Source organism: Schistocerca cancellata, chromosome 1, assembly GCF_023864275.1.
Source record: "Schistocerca cancellata isolate TAMUIC-IGC-003103 chromosome 1, iqSchCanc2.1, whole genome shotgun sequence".
NCBI lineage: Eukaryota > Metazoa > Arthropoda > Insecta > Orthoptera > Acrididae > Schistocerca > Schistocerca cancellata.
Window position 1 is genome coordinate 305,063,620 of NC_064626.1, and position 25,638 is coordinate 305,089,257.

The following is a 25,638-nucleotide window of genomic DNA, read 5'->3' on the forward strand; positions in this document are numbered from 1 at the left end:
AAAATAAGCAGTCTTGCATATGCGGATGACTTAGTTGTGATGGCAGATTCGATTGAAAGTTTGCAAAGTAATATTTCAGAGCTAGATCAGAAATGTAAGGACTATGGTATGAAGATTAGCATCTCCAAAACGAAAATAATGTCAGTGGGAAAGAAATATAAACGGATTGAGTGCCAAATAGGAGGAACAAAGTTAGAACAGGTGGACGGTTTCAAGTACTTAGGATGCATATTCTCACAGGATGGCAACATAGTGAAAGAACTGGAAGCGAGGTGTAGCAAAGCTAATGCAGTGAGCGCTCAGCTACGATCTACTCTCTTCTGCAAGAAGGAAGTCAGTACCAAGACTAAGTTATCTGTGCACCGTTCAATCTTTCGACCAACTTTGTTGTATGGGAGCGAAAGCTGGGTGGATTCAGGTTACCTTATCAACAAGGTTGAGGTTACGGATATGAAAGTAGCTTGGATGATTGCAGGTACTAGTAGATGGGAGCAATGGCAGGAGGGTGTTCACAATGAGGAAATCAAAGAAAAACTGGGAATGAACTCTATAGATGTAGCAGTCAGGGCGAACAGGCTTAGATGGTGGGGTCATGTTACACGCATGGGAGAAGTAAGGTTACCCAAGAGACTCATGGATTCAGCAGTAGAGGGTAGGAGGAGTCGGGGCAGACCGAGGAGAAGGTACCTGGATTCGGTTAAGAATGATTTTGAAGTAATAGGTTTAACATCAGAAGAGGCACCAATGTTAGCACTGAATAGGGGATCATGGAGGAACTGTATAAGGTGGGCTATGCTCCAGACTGAATGCTGAAAGGCATAATCAGTCTTAAATGATGATGGTGATGATGGCTAAATACATGTAGATTTGCAGCCCATGCCCTGTATGACTGTTTTGGCAACTTTTGGCAGCGGTAAGACTCCACACGAACAACAACAATGTGAGTGCAGTTACAGTGATAGGTAGAAAGCAACTCACACATCTGATCATAAGAAAGACTTGAAGGTTTTTAAGGGGCCGAACTGACACAACTACTGATATCCATGAGATGAAATCCATCACAAAAAAAAGTGTTGCACCAGTGTCCATCTGTTTCCCCAAATGCCTGGAAATGTTGTCACAGGTATTTTTCGTTAAGTGTCCCAATCTTCTGCTGCATCATCAAATGCGGGGAACAGTTGCGGGTATGTTGTTGGAAGGGCAATGAGTATCCACTTGCATACTTAAACTGTCAGCTTACTGAAATTACCAAAAATAGTTTAAAACATACAACAGCAAAAACATAATAATGTAGTTAACCACACTATGAGGTTGCATTTAGATTGTAATGATAACTGGCATGAAAAGTTGATTCAGTTGAGCAATGAATATACCAGCAGGACATAAATAGGCATGATATAGATACAAATAAGCTAGTTGTTATTGGTGTAACTTCTCTTACTGGTGGACCAGTGTGTTGTTGTGCAAGCCCAATTCTCAGTTGTCGAGAATGGTGCACCACTGCATCATTTAATCACAATCTTTGTACTTGCTATCATAAACACCTGTTTCATTGGTATTACCTAAAGCCATTTAAAATATACTACGATAAAATATAATAATAGCTGTAATTAATCATGCCGTTCAAATATAGTGGTTTCATAACAATTACAAGTGGTGGTGTATTGTTTATTTATATATTCTGTGCCTTTATTAATCTAATACAATAGAATCTTGTTATAAAATGGTGCTAGTGTGTACACATTTGATATTAAGAATTTAGTTAAAACCATGTCACTTCAGGTACACCATACCATGTACATTGCAAAAAAGTGATTAAAATGTAAAAGCAGAAAAGCAGTCCATCAAAACAATTCAGTGAATAAGTCACAGAAGTATTTTTCCTCAAAGTCTGTCTTCTCATTTCACAAATTTAGAGGCAAACTCTTGTGATAGCTATAAATTTGTATTTCTTCTAATGCATCTAATAATAAACTTTTTGGGGCATTTAGCAATATTTTTGAACTGTTACTTTTGGTGCCTACTGAGAGCTATATAGATATATTACTTGCTATATAGATATATTACTTGTTGTTCATGTGGTATGTTCTTTGAAATTGCAGCCTGTCTGTCATACATGTTGCCATCACATTTAATATCGTAAATATCAGACTGGCAAAAAATATTCTGGTGGTTACCTACAGTGCATTTCAATTTCATCTCTGAAGAGTTTCTAATAACATAACTTTTATTAATATTTTGTTCAATGTAAAAGACAAACAGGCAACCATCACAAAAAGTGGGGTTTATAAAATCACGTGCTGTGAGTGTCAGTTTTGCTACATTGAACAGGTGGTGAGGTCAGTCTAAACCAGGCTTAAAGAACTCCGTAGAAGCTGGAGATTGCAGAAGCCTGATTCATCCTTTGAACATTGCCTTAACAATAACCACAAATACATAATAGATGTAAAACTCTTACACACAGATGAAAGGGGGCTAAACTCAACCAGTTAGAACCATTAGAAATTAAAAAAACAGATACTTACATCTCCACATCTATTATTAAATGAGCAAATCCAGTTCAGTTATTCAACTGTTTTAGATGATATCACAACTCCAGGATAGAAGTAAAACTTTGGGCCTCAGTTCATCAATAGATAAAAAGTTCTTGTCTGATGCATAACGTTATTCCCAGATGGGTTTAGTTATGTTAGTGTAATTTCTGAATGTTCATCAATAGATAAAAAGTTCTTGTCTGATGCATAACGTTATTCCCAGATGGGTTTAGTTATGTTAGTGTAATTTATTAATTTATTAAAAATGGTCATTTTACACTAAGCCTTGTTTCGATACATTAAGAAGTTGAGATGACTGTCTTTGTGTTATGTTTATCTGTGCATTATCATCTTTGGTAATCAGTAATGAGCTTGAAAATGGGCTTATAACCTGTTTATGATAGACTGATGAAACTGGGTATTTCTGTGGTTGACATATTTACCAGTCCCCATTTTGCCTTATTTAGAACATAATCTACTTACCCAGTATTGTAGTCATTGGCACTTGCAATTTGTTTCAAAATTACGATTTTATTTTCAATTTCTTTTGCATTAATAACTGCAGCTGTGGCTTTAGGTTCTTGAATTATACCATTCCGATGCCTGTTTTTATTATTTGTAATTGTCAAGTCCAGGAAATTAATTAATTAGTCTTCATATTTGACGGTGAATTGCATCTCAAGAAGAATACTGCTTAACATTTGTGCAACGTTATTGATTTCATTTTTAGTGCCCCTACAAAGTAGTATAGTATCATCAAGGCATCTTTCATAAAATGTAGTTATGGCTCTAATTTCAAGGTTTTTTTCAAACAATTTACAGTTGTTGTAGTTTATGAATATATCCTCTACTTTCCCAGTGAGCGAAGGAATACTTATAGCCAGCCCGCCTTTTTGAAAGAATATCCTGCTACTGAAAAAGCTGCAGTCAAGATGTATGGTAACACGGTTTTAAGTAAATGCTACAAATACTACTAGTTCACTGGTATTCATCCTTGTATGTTTCACTAAGTTAGCTCTAATGATATCAGTTGTCTCTCTGCTGGGAATATTTGTGTAAAGATTTTTAACATCCAATGACATGAACATTGTGTCATCTAAAATGTTTGTTATGGATTGTATGGCAAGCTTGTAACTCTTTTTCTAAGTACTATTGCTGTTGTTCCACAGTAATGTCAAAAATTATTAGTGTTTTAGTTCAGCTTTGCTTTTTTGATAATAGGAACAGATTATTATTATATTTGTGAAGCATGTCAGAAATAATGCAAAAAATTTTTCCATATGAGATGTGAAATGATAGCTATGTATTTTGTGTGTTTCAGGAACACAGTAAATTTGTTCAGGCAGTTAGGTACTCGCCCAGTGGGAATCATTTTGCATCAGCAGGCTTTGATGGTAAGGTGTTTCTGTATGATGGTGCATCTGCTGACCTCGTTGGTGAAATTGGCTCCCCAGCACACAAAGGAGGTGTATATGCTGTGAGTTTCCTTTTAAGTTTCATTTATGATCTTACATGTGAAATATAGTAAGTAATTCACATATTTCTGAGTTGGCTGGTTTAAAAATGCTTAGAATCATGAGACCATTTAACTTTGGGCTGATGCTGTGAGCACTAAATGAATATATAGAATTGTACTGTAGAATTCTTGAGCATATCAATTTAAGTTTTTGCAAAACAAAAAAAAAGCCATTGTTCTATAAGATGAAAACAGTGTGTGAAGTGTCACGTTATCTGCTGGGGATTAGGCACAGGCAAGGATACAAGTCAGAAGATAATATATTCAAATGAGCATTCTGTAATGCTGACACAGGGGCCTCCATCACTTTTATTTAAATTGCTACCACCTGGACAGTTAGTGTTCCACAGAGATTTGTGCGAGTCTCTTTGTGGAAAACATGAGACCACTGACCAACAATTTGGGTATACATTAAAATAAAAAGTGTGTCTCCATTCAAATGTATTTATGTAAGCATTACAATACAAAACTTTTCATTGCGATATTTTTTGAAGCTCTAAGGGTGGACTGTTTCCATCGCCACTTCACTCAAATTGTTGGCAAATGAATCACTGTCACCATCAAAATCATTGTCTTCAAAATCACCGTCTCATATTCACATAAATATTCCTCTAGAAGCTCTACAGTCTCTTCCTCAGGAAGGAGTGTGCGTTAAGAACTGGCCATTTTGTGTCAACTAACTAAGAAGAGGCTTTTTATGTGCGAGTACAGTCATGTGTAAATCAAAAGGTGGGCCAAGAACAATAACAGCAACTCAAGAAATAAAGTGCAAAAGAAAATATTCTGCTATGTTCTCTCATATTGCACACTGCACTTCATACTGATTGGCCTTCTCAGAGAGAGCACACAATGAGATTCCAAACAACAGAATCAAAACTAAAATGATGAGTATTAACTTGTCAGTATATCACTTTTCCTTTCCAAATTTTCTAAACCAACGAACTTAATGTTGTTGTCTTTCTTTTTTTCCACTCTCCAATTGCTGCATCTTCACTTTACTATTTTTTGGGAGTATCATTCACATTAATAGATATTTAGTGTTTCCTTATGCTTCTGACTTTCATTGAATAAAGTAATTTGTCTGTTTCTTAACATTGATGAACCTTTAGTAAAGACATGAGTACAAACATCCTATCCTGTCTTGCACACTCGTGGAAGTAATTAGGAGTGTTTTGAGGGCCTCCTTTGCCCTCCATATGGCATTGGTAGGTACATGCAGCACCTGCTATGACAGAGATTTGTACTGTTGAACTCGATTCACTGGCCTCAGATAAATAATAAAAATACAAAATAAATATATGAACATACTTAGGTTATCATCTTCTTGCAAGTAACAGCTTTATGGACTAATTTCATCCCATTTACTTATTATTACAGCTGTGTTAAATTAGTTGCACAGACCCTTGATTATTTATACATGACATATGTACAGAAACATACAAGCTCTAAAGTGACATTGTGTCGTCGTTATGGTCTGCCTTGAATGAGAAAGCTCCACAGAATCCTGCCTCCCAGCACCCTGTCCACTACATCATCACCTGTCTACTCTGCCCTTGTCATTAGCCTTACTGTACACAACTAACAACACACCATGTTCAGTAGTACACCCCTTGTAGAGAGTATCAGTATTTTCTGGTAGAGGATAGTGGGCCAGAGTAAGTAAGCAGCCTCTTCAATGTAGCAGAATCACTTTATTGCAAGACCTTTTCTGGCATCAACTGGAAGGTGGGCTTCGATCCACGAATACAGTGGCATTGAAGCATTGTAGTAGGACACTAGCCAACTGCTATGCTCAGTGCAGTCCAAGTGCGGTGCAAGCTCACACTGTAGGCAATTTCAACCAGCAGCTGTGCTCTGTCAGGGCTGATGTGGCATTACAGCTCGCTGAGTGTGAGGCACTCAGTCCCGCCCAACCTTGGCAAGTGATAGGCACGGGCGTCAAAGGAGTGAACCCCAGACAGGCAACTGGCACTGGTGAACGCCCCTGTGGCTCGTGGCTATGAGGGCCTCACTTTGACAATTAGGTACTGGCTGGACCCATTCTGCAGGTGGTCCTTTCATGACGAGGGCAGAATGTCTGTGACCTCACAGTAGATCTCGTCTCCTACATTCCAAACTTTACAGAAGCTCTCCTGCGAACCTTCGCAGGAGAGCTTCTGTAAAGTTTGGAAGGTAGGAGACGAGATACTGGCAGAAGTAAAGCTGTGAGACTGGGCGTGAGCCGTGCTTCAGTAGCTCAGCTGGTAGAGCACTTGCCCGCGAAAGGCAAAGGTCCCGAGTTCGAGTCTCGGTTGGGCACACAGTTTTAATCTGCCAGGAAGTTTCATATCAGCGCACACTCCGCTGTAGAGTGAAAATCTCATTCTGGAAAGGGAACAGTGTTCACAAACCCAGAGAATCCTTCATTCATTAGTTAGCACTTGAGGTAGATACTTGCTAATACTCTAAGATATCTCGATTTTATGAGCAAATTTGGTGATATACGTTGTCTGTAACAATAAGAGAAAGTGAACTTGATTCTGAAGACGAATTGCTTTACAGGGTATTTTCAAAAGTGCAATTTTTAAAAACAACACATGTGCATAGTGAACAGATCTTTCTCCAAAGCACCTTCATTGCATCTTCAAGAACTCATGAAATTGGAGAAGCAATATTTCGCAACACTTTTAAAATGCTAGTAGAGAAACAACTTGTGACACAAGATGAACTAATTCCCTACTGGGAAATATATGAAGGATGACTGAAGAAAGTAAAGAAATTACTTCATCTTAATCGGATGATTACGAGCCTTTTGAGAAGAAAGGAAAGATGGACAGCAATTATGCTCTTCTGGATTACAATAGGAGGATCATTAATCTAATGAGAGAGCATCCAGGATGGAGTTTGGCCATTCTTCATAGAAGGAGTGTCACAGCTCAAAAGCATTACTGATTGGAAAAGATTGGAAGAACATATAAAATAATGTGAAATGAAGAATGAACCATTTAAAACATTTGTTTTGTGGACCTATGATCATTTCATAGGAGCTTGAGAATGTGATCATCAGGTAAGTGAGAAACTTGCAGCAGTGGTTTCTTGCTGCTGCTAGCAAATTTCCTGATTTGAAATTTAAAACTTCAGACTCTTATGTCATGCTCTTCAAAAGAAAGCATTGAGAGTGAAAGGACTTCACAGCAGGAGGTCTTTGATGCTGCAGCAAATTTCCTAATCCAGACAAGGCTTTTATTTTTAACATTGATCAAACTGCTATTACAGAAAAAAGAACCCATTCATTCATATCAATTGCAATAGAACTTTTACAGACTATAAAACACTAATTTGTAATCTATATTTGTTCTAGAGTGCCAATATCAGTCAATTTATGACCAAATTCTCGCTATACGAGGAAAAAAGGTAGTTCTGTGCAGTGAAAGGATATGCATAAGGTGACATATTTGTGGATTGCACAATATGATGTCACCTTATCTGGAAAATTACTACCAACAGTTTTTGTTTGCTTGCAAGAGACCACTGACCTCATTCGGACTAAGTTGATGACAATGCAAGCAAATAAAAAATGTTACAATATCATACTTAAAGTTCAGCAAACCCAAAACAGCTTAAACAAGGATCTTTTAACAGATACCTTGAGTGCACATGTCAGGGAAGAACCATTTATTTTGCTCTTCAGTTCAGGCAGATTAATCTGTGTTTATACAGTGAAACTTCCCAGGATGGAGGGGGTCTGCTAATGTTCAGTATTAAAGAAATTCCTCCATAATGTACTCTGCTGGTGCAGGCTTGCAATGTTTATTTTTACGGGCAAATGGAGAATATTCTAATACAAATACAAAATTGTATATGCATTATCAGAGTGAAGACAGAGCGTCTAGAGAATATTGTGTAAAAATTCAATCAGTCGTACACCATCAGTTGTCTGCGTTAATATTTGGTGATATGCTTCGATTTGCGTGGTACACTGCAAAATTATATATGACCCAGAGCTGTTTATGAGTGTAAACAAAGTTTGTTTGGCAGTTTGACACACTGAAAAAACCATGCATAGGCAAAATTCTGCATTCATTACATGTGCTGTGTGTCCTAAAAATTGTTTTCTATGTTTCTACAGTCAATATCAGCCTCGTGTTGAATTCCTAGTCTTGCCCTACACTCACTGTCAATATGAGTCAGATCAATGAGGGGAAGTTCATACAGTCCCTTTCTAAGTTGCTGCTTTTCATGGTCACTTGCTGCCTCCTGCAGCACTCTCCAAGCTGTCTGCTGAGAAGTCCTTAAGTCTGATTCAATCTGTGTTGGCAGCTGTGTTAAACCATCTCAGAGGATTAGTGTTGTGGGACCCCATTGGGAGCCATCAAACAATGGTACTCCTACTAACATTATGCATTCTTGCACCCACCATTTTGCATGTGTTATCCTTAGCTTTAACAACATATCGCTCATCTTCTTTGCCTATGAAAAGGAAACATTGTTAGCAAAATTGTCAAAAAGTTCTTGACCGATATACTTCAGATTTTTATGCAATATTGTAATAAACCTATGGAAGGACATAAGCTATATATTTTTTGAACTGCGATGTACAGCTTTTCTATCCGAAATGACTGCAAGAAAAAAATGTCGTGCTATGCTATGCCATGAAAATGTGCAGCTTCGTTTGCTTCCACACAGTCAGTTTTAACTACGGTAGCATAAGATTAAAGCGGTTAGACAAATTGTTTCTCCCCTATATATATTGGTTTTCCATGTATGTAAATTTAAATGAAAATTATACACACAAGAATGTCCTGTTTTCTTCCTGGCAGTTGCTTTTAACAGAAAACCTGTTTATTAATAAAGTTGTGTTTATGGCTTATCAGCTTAAATTAAGACTACTGATATGCAATCTGAATCATCCAAAACTTTGTAATGCTACCCATTCGCTGATCAAAACTACGCGAAATTATGTCATTGAAACTGCTGTCCTCATAGATCCAACTGCTGGAGAGGTCTCTCTCATATCCCAACCAATGTACCCATTCAGTTTAAGCAGATCATTGTGTCATTGGAATGATAAAGAAGTCTCGGTATCAGACATTCAGATACATTGGAACTGGTTTATGATCATTCACATGGTCAGTTGTATGTTACCCTTTCGCAAACTAGTTGTTCAGAAAACCAGTTTGTTCTCTTACCACAAAGTATACAAAAATGAAAAATATCCTGAAGCTTTGTAATTCTATTGTGTAAAAATTTTTTAAAGAACTTAAAGCAGTAAAATTCGAAAGATAAGCCAAAGGAGCCTTTTTAATTCCTATTCTATGTGATATTTTTATAATTTCGATTTCTGTACCTTCAAAGTGTGCGAAGTTGCAATAAGAGGCAGAAATTTGCATCCTGACACAATTCACACAGATATCACAGATTAGGGTGTACATGCGATCCACATACATATTTAGCAATTGAAAAGTATTACGGGCTTCACTAGTGCCCCACAAGACTTTCTCCTCAAGATCACCCCCCTGATTCTCCTATCATGTTGACACTGATTTGGGCAGTTATCTTGGGTACATTTTTTGGTATTGTGCCCACTTAATTTCAAAGGACCTGGAGCGATGTAACAGCGATGTCATGGCCAGTGACCTATTTCACATCTGGGACATTTCAGCACCTTGCTACATTGCTTTGACCCAGTGTTGTATGATATGAACTCAAAAAACCCATACCATAAGTTACTGTTGTGACAGTGATTTGTGTTTTACTTTCTTTGCCAGCATTGTACCACAGTTTATGACTAACTAACTAGAAAATAAGAATAAGCAGGAGTGTGGCACAGATATGGAGAGAAAAAAAAAAGCTCTGCACGTGACTCAGGCACTCTATGGCTGTCAGACCACGTATCTTCTTGGTAGACCCTTCGAGAACTATTAAACCGCTAATTTACATTATAATATTCATTACAGTTACGCCTTTAGTCACCTAATATCTACATTTATGTAGACTTCACTGGTAACCATGGCCTTCCTTGTCTCAATCGAGCCTCTCCTTGCACTGCCTGGCATAATGCCCTTCTTTACAGCATACCCAGTGTACCCTGTTGTCTGATTCGGTGCACGGTACCACATAAACTGGAAGGTTACACTGTGTGTACACAACTAGTGTTATCAGTTCATCCCTTGTGGCTGTTCAGGTATCACAACTTAATCCGCAGCAGACATAATGAAAAACAGGACAGCTGGAAGAGGACAATCCAAGAACAACAAATACCAAGGACCCCACGAGCGGTTATCAAATACTGTATTTACTCGAATCCAAGCCGCACCTGAAAAATGAGACTCGAAATCAAGAAAAAAAAATTTCCCGAATCTAAGCCGCACCTGAAATTTGAGACTTGAAGTTCAAGGGGAGAGAAAAGTTTTAGGCCGCACCTCCAAATCGAAACAAAGTTGGTCCATTGTAATATGAGGCACAATTTAGGTCGAATGAATGACGATACAGTTACAGTAGTTTGGTTCGAGTCGTAAGCTTAGCAGTTAAGCTTTACCAGGTAGCCATTGCTATGCGTCAGGTGCTCCGTCCGTATTTATACGGGTACCCTTCCTTTTTCACGTGCTTCGTCTGGTTTGAATTGATTGCTTATTTTTCTTTGATCTGATAAGTGCCGTTCTCTTTGTTATAGGTGTCTACGTCACTCTAAGCTGAAAATGCATTACTGTACTGTGTCTTGCATTGTTTGTCGCATTCTGATAATGTGTGTTTACGACTTGTCGCTGCTTGCGGCATGGCTTGCTTTTGTGCACGCTACTGCCGCTTACAATTAAAAAAACAAAAGAGAGGAATTGTCTCATTAGCGAAACAATAGCAAGAGACTGCTATTTGTTGTTACTTACACTGCTGCTTTCTTCGATAATCACCAAGGACCAAATAATAGACTGCGTATGATATAAGATGTTCTGTACGAGAGTTTAGCGAAAATTTTTCTCCGTTTGAAAATCTTTGCAGACGCCTCTTTAGTACATTACATTCTGCACAGAAATTAGTCATCTTAGATTTAAAAATGAAGTCAATTGCCGTCCCTCATTTCTGATTGTACCACTATTAGACATAAGAATAATACGAATATAAACACGACATGATATGTATATTCTTCCGCGTTTGCTGTTGTCTCACTCTATTTTCGTAGTTTATTAGGCAGACAGGATTTAAATGAGACAGCAGCAAACACGAAACAATACATGGCAAAATGTTTATATTCGTATTATTCTTATGGTGAAAAGAATACTGCATACATAAAAGTTCCTATTAGCAATCATCTCTTCTCACAGGTAGGAAAAAATTCAGAACATAGAGTTGGCAATATTGGCCAACATCCCAAACAGTCACACCTGTCTGATTTTCGTAGTACATTGAAATGCTGCTACATTCGAAGACGAACAGTACGGAATTTGTAATTACTTCGTTGGATAATGTATGAAAATGTAGTGGTCGAAACTCAGGGCGGAGAAAAAAGCTCATCTTAAACCTTTTTTTTTTATTTATTTACTGACGCAGAGGTTTTGGCGCCAGTATTTATCATTGTGCCTGCAAAGCATGCCTGTGTAGCGCTACATATATTCGACGGCAGAACTTAGTTGTGGCGGCACCTACCAACATTTTTCAGAACTTCCGCTTACTTTGCACTCGATTCTAAGCTGCAGGTGGTTTTTTGGATTACAAAAACTGGAAAAAAAGTGCGGCTTAGATTCGAGTAAATACGGTATACATGTTGCTACTTACTTGCATTGCCCTTTGCTGCTGCAGACATCAAACCACCATTGTAGTTTCCATCAGCACTTCTGACACCACTTGCAAAGCATGTGGGTATGCAATGGTGCAGGATAGTGGATCAGGGTGAATCAGAAGCCAGTCAAAGTTAGCAGAATCCCTTTTTTGATTTATTACAACCTCAAGCCCACGTCTTGCAAAACTGTGGAAGTTACACATTTGTGCTGTGCGAAGAACAGCTTATAACAGCGGTTTGTACAGCCCTGCCCACCTAGAGCATGATTCGGCGAATCACACAGCACCGCGTAGTGGAATTATCTGGAGTTCACACACACCAATTTTAAGCATCTAAAGCCTGGTTTAATATGTTATGAATGGAAGTGAAAATGGGTGAATGAGCATTTGCAGAAAATTCACTACCATTCACTTGTATATGGGTAGAATAGTTTATACTAGAGGGAATGGAAGGGAACACTAGGTAGTAAACATTGCATGTTATTAGTTTTAGTTTTTGGAGCTGATATTCAGCATACAAATTTATCTTGTTAGAGCCACAATGCGAAACTTTGCTATTCAGTGAGGATTATTTTGCATGGCGAGCACACTGTTCTTGACAGAATATGCAAAATGTCGCAGGGAAGGAAGAATTTAAGTGTCTCAATTCGTATGGAAGCGTGACATGAGTGGGGATTGTGCACTTTACACAGAACTGCATCTCTATCTCTCCTTAGCACTGGTGCAAAATTTTCCTTGTATGTCGGCTGCCGTTTTTCCCTGGCTTATCATTACCATTGAGAGGAAATTTATAAACAGAGCACTAATGACCGACGTCGAGCATCATCTCAAGAGGTGACACAGCTAGCGTTTCCACTATGCATGTAAGGTTCAATGGTCAAATCTTTTTTTTTTTTTTTTTTTTTTTTTTTTTTCCCCTAAAACAAAAATGGTCTAGTGGCAAAGCACGCGTTTCGTGATCCGGAAAGCAGGGAATCAGATCCCGTTCCGACCACAACATTCTTACTATGATTTTAACTGATCATTCACTTCTCATAGATGGTGGAGTGGCCACGAAAGACTTGTGGTTCGGATTCTACGTTAAACCGCAGGTCTCCATTTTCCGATTAGGTAACTGGGGAAGGTTAGGATGTAAATAGCTGGAGTGGCATCCAATTGAAAGGTCTGCAAGAGGCCTACTGGGTACACCAGACAGAATTTTCTTTTGCTCATGCTTGTTAGCCTGTTTGCTTTGTTCGAAACGTGGCTTAAACTATACAAACTTTTTTTTTTTTTAATAGTAACTTCATATCGACAGTTCAGTTCTTGCACATGTAATTCTGATAAAAGTGGCTGGCAGAGAAAATAAAATCATGGCAATGTTTGATGTCACAGATGACTTCCATCAATGAGGGCTTATTTGTTGAAATGAAATGTGTCTTGCAGTACTACATGTTATAATTCCTGTAGGCCATTCCTTATAATAATGTTTGAATGTTGTACTTTTGACTATCAAACAGTTCTGTTTCCAGAATGTAATTTTCACTCTGCAGTGTAGTGTGCGCTGACATGAAACTTCCTGGCAGATTAAAACTGTGTGCAGGACCAAGACTTGAACTCAGGACCCTTGCGTTTCACAGGCACACTCTGCTGCTGAGTGAAAATTTCATTCTGGAAACGTCCCCCAGGCTGTGGCAAAGCCATGTCTCCGCAATATCCTTTCTTCCTGGAGTGCTAGTTCTGCAAGTTTCGCAGGAGGGCTTCTGTTAGGTTTGGAAGGTAGGAGATGAGGTACTGGAAGGAGTAAAGCTGTGAGTACGGGGCGTGAGTTGTGCTCGGGTAGCTCAGATGGTAGAGCACTTGTTCGCGAAATGCAAAGGTCCCGAGTTCGAGTCTCAGTCCGGCACACAGTTTTAATCTGCCAGGAAGTTTCAGTTTTTTTTATTCCCTATAGTCATTACAAAAATGTGAAGTGTTTATTATTGAATGACAAAAACAAACATATTTCTTGCACCAGGCACATCGGACAAAGGAAAAATTGATGCAGTCAGGCACTTTGCAGTAATCACTAGTTTTATTTAGACAGTACTGGTACGGAGTCAGAAATGGTCCCAGCTGTTGCATACCAGACATACTTGATCAGATTCATAAAGCACAGCAAAGAAAATTCGTAATGCACAATTTAGTGGAGCTTAAGAAATACTGTTCCGCTGCAGTGCCTCAAGAATTTCGGGGTGAATTCTACACACACTCGTATGTAGTCGCCTTGGAAGTTACACGCCCAACACAAGGAGCAAACGCGACGTACTCCGTGACGGTGCTGCATCAGTCATTATTGAGAACAGTTGAAAGTTGTTAAAGTAAAGGAAAGACACTTACTTACTTACATCCGTGAGGTCTAGATGGTTGACTTGATAGAGCTTTCTCGGTTGTATTTGTTATAAAGTACGTAAGAGTATCTGTCGAACTGGTAATTGTTGGGCTTACAAAGATAAATCATTTATATGGTGTCTTGTTTGTGGAACTGAAAATATAGTGAGATTGGTTTAAAAGTATCCTGAGTGTATGGAGTTATTGTAAGAGTATAAGAAATTCCTCCAAAACAGCATCTTATCTTCGGAGAAGAAGTTGGGCAGACAATTGCAGCCGGCTATCCTGAAAGGAAGATCAGCGAAAAACATTACGCAAACTCAGTAGTAAGGTGGGAGTGAGTTTTCTGGCACACCAGCACCCCGCTGCTCCCTCTAGTCGCCGGAAACCACAAGACCGCTGATAAACCTGAAATGAGAGAGATGTATTGGAAATTATGTTGTCTGATAATTTTCTGAAAAATGCTTTCCACTGTTGAAAATATTCTTTATTGAGAGGTTGAATCACACCAGTAGTTCCAGGTGGAGTTCACTTTACATCTACAGATTTTTCGTCGTCCTCCTCAAAAACAGAGGTGTCGTTATGTCCAGATCATGAATCCAACAAAAGCAATGAATTAGTTTTCGCAGCTGGTAGGAAAACATATTGAACGAAATGTTCAAAATTATTCTTTCCCATTTTCCCAGATTTTGATATGTCAATTACAAGATTTTTGCAATTAAGCAGTCTATTTTTTACTTTTGGTCCTAATTTGCATTGCAGTTCTTGAAGACATGTATACAGCTGCGGAAACAGTAAACCAGTTGTACTTACCGATGGCATTATCATATATGAATGCATCATTGCATTCATTGATTGAGCAATCTACTCTCTCTTTTTCACCCCTTCAAGAAGAATATAAAAATTCCAATCCCAAAGAAAGCAGGTGTTGACAGATGTAAAAAGTACCGAACTATCAGTTTAATAAGTCACAGCTGCAAAATACTAATGCGAATTCTTTACAGACAAATGGAAAAACTGGTAGAAGCCGACCTCGGGGAAGATCAGTTTGGATTCCGTGGAAATATTGGAACACGTGAAGCAATACTGACACTAAGACTTATCTTAGAAAATAGATTAAGGAAAGGCAAACCTACGTTTCTGGTATTTGTAGACTTAGAGAAAGCTTTTGACAATGTTGACTGGAATACTCCCTTTCAAATTATGAAGGTGGCGAAAGGCTATTTACAATTTGTACAGAAACCAGACAGCTGTTACAAGAATAGAGGGGCATGAAAGGGAAGCAGTGGTTGGGAAGGAAGTGAGACAGGGTTGTAGCCTCTCCCCGATGTTATTCAATCTGTATTTTGAGCAAGCAGTAAAGGAAACAAAAGAAAAATTCGGAGTAGGTATTAAAATCCATGGAGAAGAAATAAAAACTCTGAGGTTCACCAGTGACATTGTAATTCTGTCAGAGACAGCAAAGGACTTGGAAGAGTAGTCGAACGGAATGGACAGTGTCTTGAAAGGAGGACATAAGATGAACATCAACAAAAGCAAAACGAGGATAATGGAATGTAGTCAAATTAAATTGGGTGATGCTGCGGTAATTAGATTAGGAAATGAGACACTTAAAGTAGTAAAGGAGTTTTGCTATTTGGGGAGCAAAATAACTGATGATGGTCAAAGTAGAGAGGATATAAAATGTAGACTGGGAATGGCAAGGAAAGCGTTTCTGAAGAAGAGAAATTTGTTAACATCGAGTACAGATTTAAGTGTCAGGAAGTCGTTTCTGAAAGAATTTGTATGGAGTGTAGCCATGTATGGAAGTGAAACGTGGACGATAAATAGTTTGGACAAGAAGAGAATAGGAGCTTTAGAAATGTGGTGCTACAGAAGATTGCTGTAGATTAGATGGGTAGATCACATAGCTAATGAGGAGGTATTGAATAGAATTGGGGAGAAGAGGAGTTTGTGGCACAACTTGACAAGAAGAAGGGATTGGTTGGTAGGACATGTTCTGAGGCATCAGGGGATCACCAATTTAGTATTGGAGGGCAGTTTGGAGGGTAAAAATCGTAGAGGGAGACCAAGACATGAATACACTAAGCAGATTCAGAAGGATGTAGGTTGCAGTAGGTACTGGGAGATGAAGAAGCTTGCACAGGATAGAGTAGCATGGAGAGCTGCACCATACCAGTCTCAGGACTGAAGACCACAACAGCAACATGATAAACTGCAGTATGCACGCAGTTCTTCCACGAAACCTGACTGAACAGTGTTATAAACACTGGTTGTAGGGATAACAGAAAGTTTCGTCTTTACGTCAGCAATGAATTTCTCTGTAGCATTGTCTATCACCAGCAGCTGCTCTACACATTTACGTGATGTAAACTTGATAATTTTGCGACTTCCTATTCTGTACGATTTCTTGAACCTGCGTAGCCAGGCTGACCTACCCTGCAAATTAGCAATGTTCATGTCAGATGCAGTTTGAAGGGCCCAGTCTCGTAGATCTGCATCAGGGAAGGTGCATAGCCTCTTACTAGCAGTTCTAAATCTTTCAAACAGTTTTTCATTCATATGGTTTCAGGTTTCCGTTTGGCGCATATTTCTTAAGTCGTGTAATTGATTCTTCCATTTATATAGTTCACACTCCGATTTTACGAAATGAAAACGCCTTTCACATTGCATAACTTAGTGTTTTTTCTCTCCTTCATTTAACCAATATTTCACTTCCTTCCCTTTCTCACAGAAAGCTGTTGCAAAAAAAAAGAGGCTTCGAAGGTATTCTTCTTCAGAACTGTTACTGGCACAACTGATGTTTCCCAAACCACAATTCATGGAATTGTCACAATTACTTCGAGTTTATGTATCTACAGTTTAAAACAAAATGTCAGTATCATTCAAATGAATGTCCGGGAAATCAACTAACAAATGATGCATTTGTACGTACTCAGTAGAAGTAGGTGATTTTGGCTGGAAATCATGTTCTTCATATTTATTCATTGCTAAATTGAGAACGTTAATTGGATTCGACATTACTGTGAAACTGGAAGGAAAAAAAAGGTACTATTAGCAGGCATTCCGTATGAAAGCACAATAAATATTAATTCAGCTTTATCTGTATTGTCAATACTTACCAATACTGGAAAAAGGAACTGATAGTTTGTAATAGATTTTACTGGGGTGGCTAATTCGAGAGAATAGTAAGTTTGTACTGCAGTGTGAGAGAAACTTTCAGTGAACGGTAACCTGAAACGTCCTCTACAAATCATGATCTGATTGTGTCGTGTTTCCTGTGTGTCGCCGTCCTCAGGTGTGTGCGCATTGAGCCCGTGCGCCTAGTTGCTCATTCGCAGTTTCTACAGCGCCAGTAGGGGTGTCAATTTCTACTGTCGCCTGGCATGCTAAGAATTTGGCAAATTTCAGTTTTTTTTTTTTTTTTTAAAAAAAAAAAGACTTGCAGTGATTCTTAGCAGCTAAAATTTTTGACAGTGCATTTCTTTTGGTGTCTTCTTCCTGTGTAAAAATATTTCAGGATAGGTTTCAACATGTCTTCTTTCTCTTGTCATTGCACCTGAGGCATGACATGTCCTGAAGTCATACACTATCACATCCAGCAGCTGAGTGGCATTGGTAATGATGCAGTAGGCAGTCCATGCTCACTGCGTGCAGGATGATGAGTCCCATACAGCCATGGCAAGTGAAAGTGTGTTCGTACAGGAAGCAAACCCCACACCAGCGGCTGGATGGTGCAGACTGTTGGTGGTGAGCACACAAGTGACTTGGTGGCTATAAGGGCATCACGTTGAACCCTGGCCCGTCAAGTGGTGGCTGTGCCTCCTTGGCAGGCAGTCATGTAAGGATGACTGCATGACAACTTTTATCACTCGCTGCTGGACACGTCTAGCCTGGCCAGATAGCCGGTATTTATTCATGCCTAGATGGGTTTGTTTTGATGCCGTGGAAGCAAAAGTCACATTTACCACATGCTGAAGTGTTCTTGGTTTTGGTAATCATCTGGGTGCTGACAGGCAGGCATACAGCAATTCCTGGTTAATGCCATGGCGCAGTGCTGGGTCAACATATTGCCGTAAATGGCCCATTTCATAACATTGAGCCCATCTGCCTAGGGCATATTAGTACATTCATAAGAAATCTATACTACAAATTTGTCATTTTGTCAAAAGAAGACATTCAAGTTGTATACATTACTACCATTTTTGGTATTCCGTGTATATTACCATATAGTTAAAAAAAACCAGGTCTACATGGTCTCTGCAATAGGTAATCTGCAGTTGTGTCATACCGATCAATAACATCTTAATACCCACAAGATGTTTTGTATCTCCTTCTAATCTGCTAGATGTACTACGTACCAATTGCTGCTTTGCAAGAGACAAGAAAATTTAGGTTTTGCATTAAATATTCAGTGTGTGGCATATGATCATTATGAGTTATTTAATATTTTCGTTTTGGTACACTGCATTCCATAGGGAGGAAGTTCTATCAGTTTGGGGACTGAGGCTACAGAGATTTAAAATAAGTTTGGTTTCAGTTGAAATAGCTTAGGATGTATATCAGGCAAATGCGGGAAACGTGATGACAACATGTATTCACAAAGAATTGTGTAGCAGTAGAAGAGAATCCAGTTTTGTAGCACAGTAGAAAATGTGTGTTCATTTAGTCGTATGAAGAAGGTAATGGGGTGAAGACTTAGTAATTGCAACATAATTACAGATTTGGACATTCTAAAAACAACTGTGTAACTCACTGACACTTCTCTGACTGTGTTAAAAGATTTTCCAACAAGCATGGTAGTTTGGACATGAAATTACTTTCATTTGATATAAAAATGGCAACTTTAAAAACTGTGTAATTTCACCTGCTCCACAGTTTGAAAGAATATTGAGAAATAGAAATGATTTTCATTCCGTTGCGTCAAAAATTAACTCACATTGGCATTTTTTTTATTTTTTATTAGCAGAAATTATAAAATAAGAGACTTGTGAGGAATTATCATTTCCATTCTACCATAAATAAAAACACTTTGGTTAGCTTCTCTGCACCTTCTATATCTTTTGAAATCTTTGTGTAGTCTGTGTTTGAAATAATGAGTGTTATCTTCTTTATTTATTTTTTTGTGAATGTGTGTGTTTTTAAAGGTTGCTTGGAAACCTGATGGGAAACAACTACTGACAGCATCTGGAGACAAGACATGCAAACTGTGGGATATAGAAACCAGAACTGTTATCTCTGAGTTTGTAATGGGCACCCAAGTTGAAGATCAACAGGTAAACTGTTTTGAAAAAAGTCAATAGCAATAAAATCACATTAATTGCACAGGGAGAGACAACTTCTAGTTTTATACAAAATTTTCTATTTGTTTTTTCTTCTTTTTTATTTAAGGTTACAAAGTCAGAAACAACATCGTTCAAGCCAATGGTACAGTAACATATGTCAACACTTGTGTGGAACACTCTTAAAAAAGTAAATTATGCAATATTCTGACTTTGCCTCAATTACTTATTTAAAAACAGCTTCAAAAGAAATGAAGTAGGATGCAGATTATTAAATTTTTGGTTCAGATTGTGAAATCTATGAAGTACACTCTGTCTTTAACGAACTATCGATTTTATTGATATTTTTAGCACTTCATTCTTAGTATTAACAAAACCGAACAGTCTTTTTTATAAACTGGATTCAACATGGTTACATTGTTGCTACTAAGAGGACTCTTGGGATGAGCACGATTTATGTGACTAAGGTTAGTAATACTGGGTGTCCAAAAAGAATGACCCGATTTTAACTTGTAATAATATTGAGACAAATGTCACTAGGTAACTGAAACAGCACTAGATGTAATTGGCATGGTCTAGAGTTTCAGAAAAAATCCGCTGGATGTCGCTAAGAGTGCTGACCTGGAGCGTGGACATGGAAGATGACAGTTATGTCACAGTTGATATACAGTGATGAGTCAACTTTCCATATTAGCGGTAAGGTTCACCATCATAATGTGCGTATATGGGGGCTTGAAAATCCTCATGAAACAATTGAACACGAATGTGATTCATCAAAAGTGAGTGTTTTTGTGCTGTTTCGCAAAGCAAGGTTTATGGACCCTACTTTTTTGAGGCAGAAACTGTAACAGGACAATCATATCTTGCAATGCTATGAAACTGATTATTCCCAGAACTTTACTCTGACAATTTCATCTGTCAGTAAGATGGAGCACCACTGCACTGGCACAACAACGTGCGCAGTTTCCTTAATGCCATTATGCCTCAATGTTGGATAGGGCGTACAGTACCGCGAGACCAGGTTTTACACTCTTGGCCTCCTAGGTCCCCTGACTTAACACCATGTGATTTCATCCTGTGGGGATACGTTAAATAATGTGTTTACGTTCCTCCCTTACCTCATGACATTGATAAACTAAAAACCAGAATATCAGGTGCTGTAGCTTCAGTGGCAGAAGACATTGTACGCTCAGTTTGGGATGAATTCGGCTATCTGCTAGATGTCGTCCGTACAGCCAGTGGAGGACATATTGAACATTTATGATGGATTTTTATAAAGTTCTGTCTTTTCTGAGTAATTTAGTATGCAATTTGTTGGTGCTAAGCCCTTCTTCCTAATAAACAATTCTATTTAAAATCAGGTTATTCTTTTTGGGACACCCTGTACATTTGTACCTATCAGTTCCCGTGCATGAATTAGTAATAATTTTTTCAAACATTAACCTCACATACAGTATATTCATATAAATAATGAAAAACTATATACATTTATAAACGGGCAGTAATAAAAGGCAATTGCTGTGTTAATGGTACAAAGTGTTCATGTTACAGAGTGCTCTCAATCACCTGCTGTAAGGTGGGTTCTAGATTACTGATTACATCTCCTAAGACAGTGATATCCCCACTCACAAAGCTGTAAATGTCCAATATAAGTCTGTCAACATTAACATGAAATATTGCACTTTCCTTGGATTTGTGCAATAGTATTGAGCCAATGTGGCCTTTATTGCAAGACTTCCTTTCTTTCTATTATTGAAGCCTTCTTGATAATAAATTAAGGATTTATAAACATCGGTCCTCAGAAGGATTCAATCATTTTTTTAAAGCCAAAGGTCGCCTTATATGATACGAAATGGTTGTTTGTATTACTTTGCTCTTGTTTATTTTTTGGAGACCTCACTCTTTTGACTGGTTCACGGTGGCCCATCACAAATAACACTCTTGCGCCAATATCTTCATCTCAGAGTAGCACTTCTCTCCTATATCTACAGTTATTTGGTGTATTCCAATATCTGTCTTCACTACAGTTTTATCATCTGCATCTCCCTGTATTACTGTGGAAGTTATTCCTTGATGTTTTAACATGTCCCGCCATCCTCTCTTCTTCTTCTTCTTCTTCTTCTTGTCAGTGTTTTCCATATTTTCCTTTCTTCACCGATTCTTTGAAGAACCACCTCATTCCATATCGTACGGGTCCACCTAATTTTCAACATCCTTCTGTAGCACCATATCCCAAATGCTTATATTTTCTTGTTTTCTCACCGCTCATGACTCACTTCCATACAGTGATGTGCTCCAAGCATGCATACTCAGAAATTTCCTCCTCAGACAAGGCCAATTTTCAATACTAACAGAACTTTCTTGGGCAAGAATGCCTTCTTTGGCTGTGCTAAGCTGGTTTTAATGTACTCCTAGATTCATCTGTCATGTGATATTTTGCTTCCAAGGTAGCAGAACTTCTTAACTTCATCTATTTTGTGTTAATAAATTTTGATTATTTTATAAGGTAGACTGAGTGTTGTCCTCAAACACATGGCCCACTAAAACTGTGTATTATTATTAATGCTTCATGCATCAAAAGCTTCACTGTAACAAAAAAAAGACAGATTGAAGTATCATGAATAGTAGTTAGAAACCGATGTGTTGCTTTTCATTGGCTGTTTATTTTGCACTGTCAATTTAATACAATTTAAAAAGAAAATTCTTAGTTGGTATAAAAGGCTCCACTTCAAAATTTTTCACTTTAGCATCTAAATAGGTTGTTTGATAAAGTTTATAAAAATATCTTGCTAATGTTACAAGAGCTGAACTGGATGTGTTAATCTTAACGTTTTTCCCCCTCTGAGAATATCTCCTTTTTTGCTATGTTTAGTAGTGCTTGTAAGTATGTATGTATCTTAGTATGTTATAATTTCAGTGAAAAATAACTTCAAGCTGTTAAGTTATTCCTGAAACTAGAGGGATAAAATGTATCCACAATTTTCATGTAAATAATATTATGGAAAGAACAGATTGCTACTCACCATATAGAGGAGATGATGATTTGCAGGCAGACACAACAAAAGACTACTACACATGTGAGCTTTCAGCCAAAAGCTCTTATTCTAATGTAGAGCAAGCACACCGTATGCTCACATGACCACCAATTCCATCAGCTTGGGCTGGAATGCACTTACCATGTGGGATGCAAGCAGCAATCTGGAGGATGCAGGCTAGGGGAAGGAGAAGATATTAGTTTACAGATGGGGAGGGGATTGTGTGTGGGGACTAGAATGCCAATAGGTGCAACATCAGAAGGTCATGGGTCAGGAAGATAGAGAAAAAAGGAACAAGAAAGGAGAGGACTGGGGAAAGATGGATGGTTGCATTGGCAGAGGGTGGGAGACGAGAATGGGGAAGAGATGACAGGGCAGAGAGGTTGGAAACTGTTGGGTGGAGGGTATGGGAACAGTATGTTGCTGTAGGTTGAGGCCAGGATAATTATGGGATTGGAGAATATGTTGTAAGAAAAACTCTAATCTTTACCATTCAGAAAAGCTGGGTAGGGAGGCAGCCATTGTAATAAAGTGTGTTATGTTCAGCTGTATTGTTGTGCCATAGGGTCGTCTGCTTTGTTCTTGGCCACAGTTTGGCAGTGACCGTTCATCATTGTGGACAGCTGGTTTGTAGTCACACCAGTATAACAAGCTGTGCAGTGATTGCATCAGAGATGGTAAATGATATGGCTGGTTTCACAGGTGGTGTGGATACTGATGGGGTAGGATAAACCTGTGACAGGACTGGAATAGAAAGTGCTGGGTGAATGGACTGGGCAGGTCTTGCACGTGGCACTTTCACAGGGATATGATCCTTGTGGCGTGGGCCACGCCACCTGTGGGAGCAACCATGTCATTTACTGGCTCTGCAGCTTTTTATATGGTATGAGTCCCAACCAGCTGCCCACCAGTATGAATGGCCACCACCGAACTGTGGCGAAGATAAAAGCGGACCACCTAATGCCACAACAGGTAGCGGCACATAACGTGCTTCATTTCAATGGCTGCGTTACTACCTGAGCCATCTGAATCATCCTGTCCACCACCAGATTTTCTGAAATGTGGAGATTGGAGTTATCTCTACAATACATTCTCCACTCCCATAATTATCCTGGCCTGGCCCTATGGTAGCATGTTGCCCCACACTCTCCATCCATCAGTTTGCACCACCTCTGTCCTGTCATCTTCTCCCTATTCTCATCTTCCACCCTCTTTGTTTGCTGCCCTCTGCCAATGCACTCATTTTTACCTACTCCTCTCATTTTTCACTCCTTTTCTTCCCCACAACCGTCTGACACTGCGCCTGTTGGCATTGCAGTCCCTATACACTCTACCAGAAAGTGCTTGTCTCCCCCCCCCCCCCCCCCACCCATACACTACTATCCCTTCCCCTTCCCCACTCCCTCCAGATTGCTGCTTGCATACCATGTGACAGCTGCAATCCGGCCTGAGCTGCCAGAATTGGCAGTCGTGTGCATGGGGTGTGCTTGCTTGCTTGTGTGTGTGTGTGTGTGTGTGTGTGTGTGTGTGTGTGTGTGTTTGCTGATGAAGGCTGTGGAGCGAAAGCCTTATGTAAATGTATTTCAACTGCACCTGTCTGCAACTTAATGTACCTTCTTCACGGTGTGTAGCAGTGTACCTTTTCCTGCATTGTTGGTATTCCCATCTGGAGTTTCCATTGTTTGTTTTTTGCTAAACGGCTTTCTTCCATCCTACAATCCTGTGATGTTTTCCTTTGTTACTCTTCTCTCTGGCATGGCTCCTCTGTGTCCCTTCTTTCCTGTGTTTATTCACCACCTTCCAAACTGAATCTGCTTCCAAGTTTCACTGTATCAACAATCGTCCGCATATAACACAGGCTTCATGACTGCGCAGATTGTTGATGCAGCACCTGATGCCCCATATTCTTTCCTCTGGTAGTTATAATTGTGTATTTTAATGTGGTTTCACACACTCTTGCGTATTTTTACATGTCTGTGCATATTCGTACATATCTGTGCATATTTTTATGTACCACTTATTTTTGCATATTTTTATGTACCTGTGTGAGTTTTTTATGCATATTTTCTGTTATCCAACTCCTTTTCTGTTACCAGTCTCCTCTCAAAACGATCAACACCTATTTTGCCCATTTCTGCATCATTCCTGTTTCCTTTATACTATTCCTGCCACAATAGACTCTGCTCCATCTTTCTGCACCAGTTCAGAAAAGTCTCTCTTTCCCTGGCTAAAGCCCAGTCCCACGTCCTGTTTCCCAAATGCTACCTAAACCATGGAATCCCCCAAATGGCTTAACCATAAAGATTACTTTTTTTGGATTGTGCCCCTCCTTTCACAATGACTTTCACCTTTTCGGATTCAGCTAATCCCTGGCCCTCACAAAACTGGTACTATAGAAACACATGTCCTTGGCACAGGCATCCTAGAACCACCTCCCCCCTCTCTTCAAGATACTACCACTGTGTAATCCCTACTCCATTCATTACATCTCTTAAATTGAATCCCTTGCTCTCCAGCACCTGGAGGAGGATTCCAAACACCACTTCCATGAATGGTGACACCCTAATGCCACCTCTGGGCACCACTACACAACTCCTATCCTACCCACAAAGTTCCTCCTCGTCCATCATAGCACGTAGACCCTGTCTAGCTGATCTTTTCAACTTGCCACATCCCCCAAAATTCCCTACCAGCTCTCCACTAAATCCAGAGCCAAAGCGGTTCTGTAACACTGTTGTTAACCTTTCCACCAAAACCTTCAGCTCCACAGAAGTTCGTCCTACCCAAAGGCCTCACCTATAGCCCTACCCCCAGATTTATCCATGCTGAATGTGTGTGTGTGTGTGTGTGTGTGTGTGTGTGTGTGTGTGTGTGTTTCTACATTAGAATAGGAATTTGCATGTATAGCTGTCAATATCTTGTGCCCACTTGTGACTCAACACCTCCTCAATACGGTGAGCTGCAGTCTATTCTTTTCCTAATGTTGTCATTATTCCTTTTCTGGTTTTTCCGTTGTTTAACAAAAATTAGAAATATTTTACACATAAAAAACTTTTTTCAATGCAACCTATAATTTCTATGAGTTGCGCTGTATTTACCTGTTCTTTGTCTCAAACTGTTTCGTGCAAGGAAAGAAATTGTTAAATATTAGTGCAAGAAATCTGTCCATT

The 25,638-nt window shown here is 39.0% G+C and overlaps 1 protein-coding gene across 2 annotated transcripts in view; it reads left to right on the forward strand.

Annotated features, from left to right (window-relative positions):
• The window catches only part of LOC126172520 (actin-interacting protein 1), a 178,119-nt gene that overhangs the window by 71,707 nt on the left and 80,774 nt on the right, over positions 1-25,638 (forward strand). For both annotated transcript variants that reach the window (XM_049920890.1, XM_049920889.1), the window contains exons 6-7: positions 3,856-4,011; positions 19,299-19,427. In XM_049920890.1, the coding sequence (XP_049776847.1) occupies positions 3,856-4,011; positions 19,299-19,427 (285 nt within the window). The remainder of the gene's footprint in view (positions 1-3,855; positions 4,012-19,298; positions 19,428-25,638) is intronic.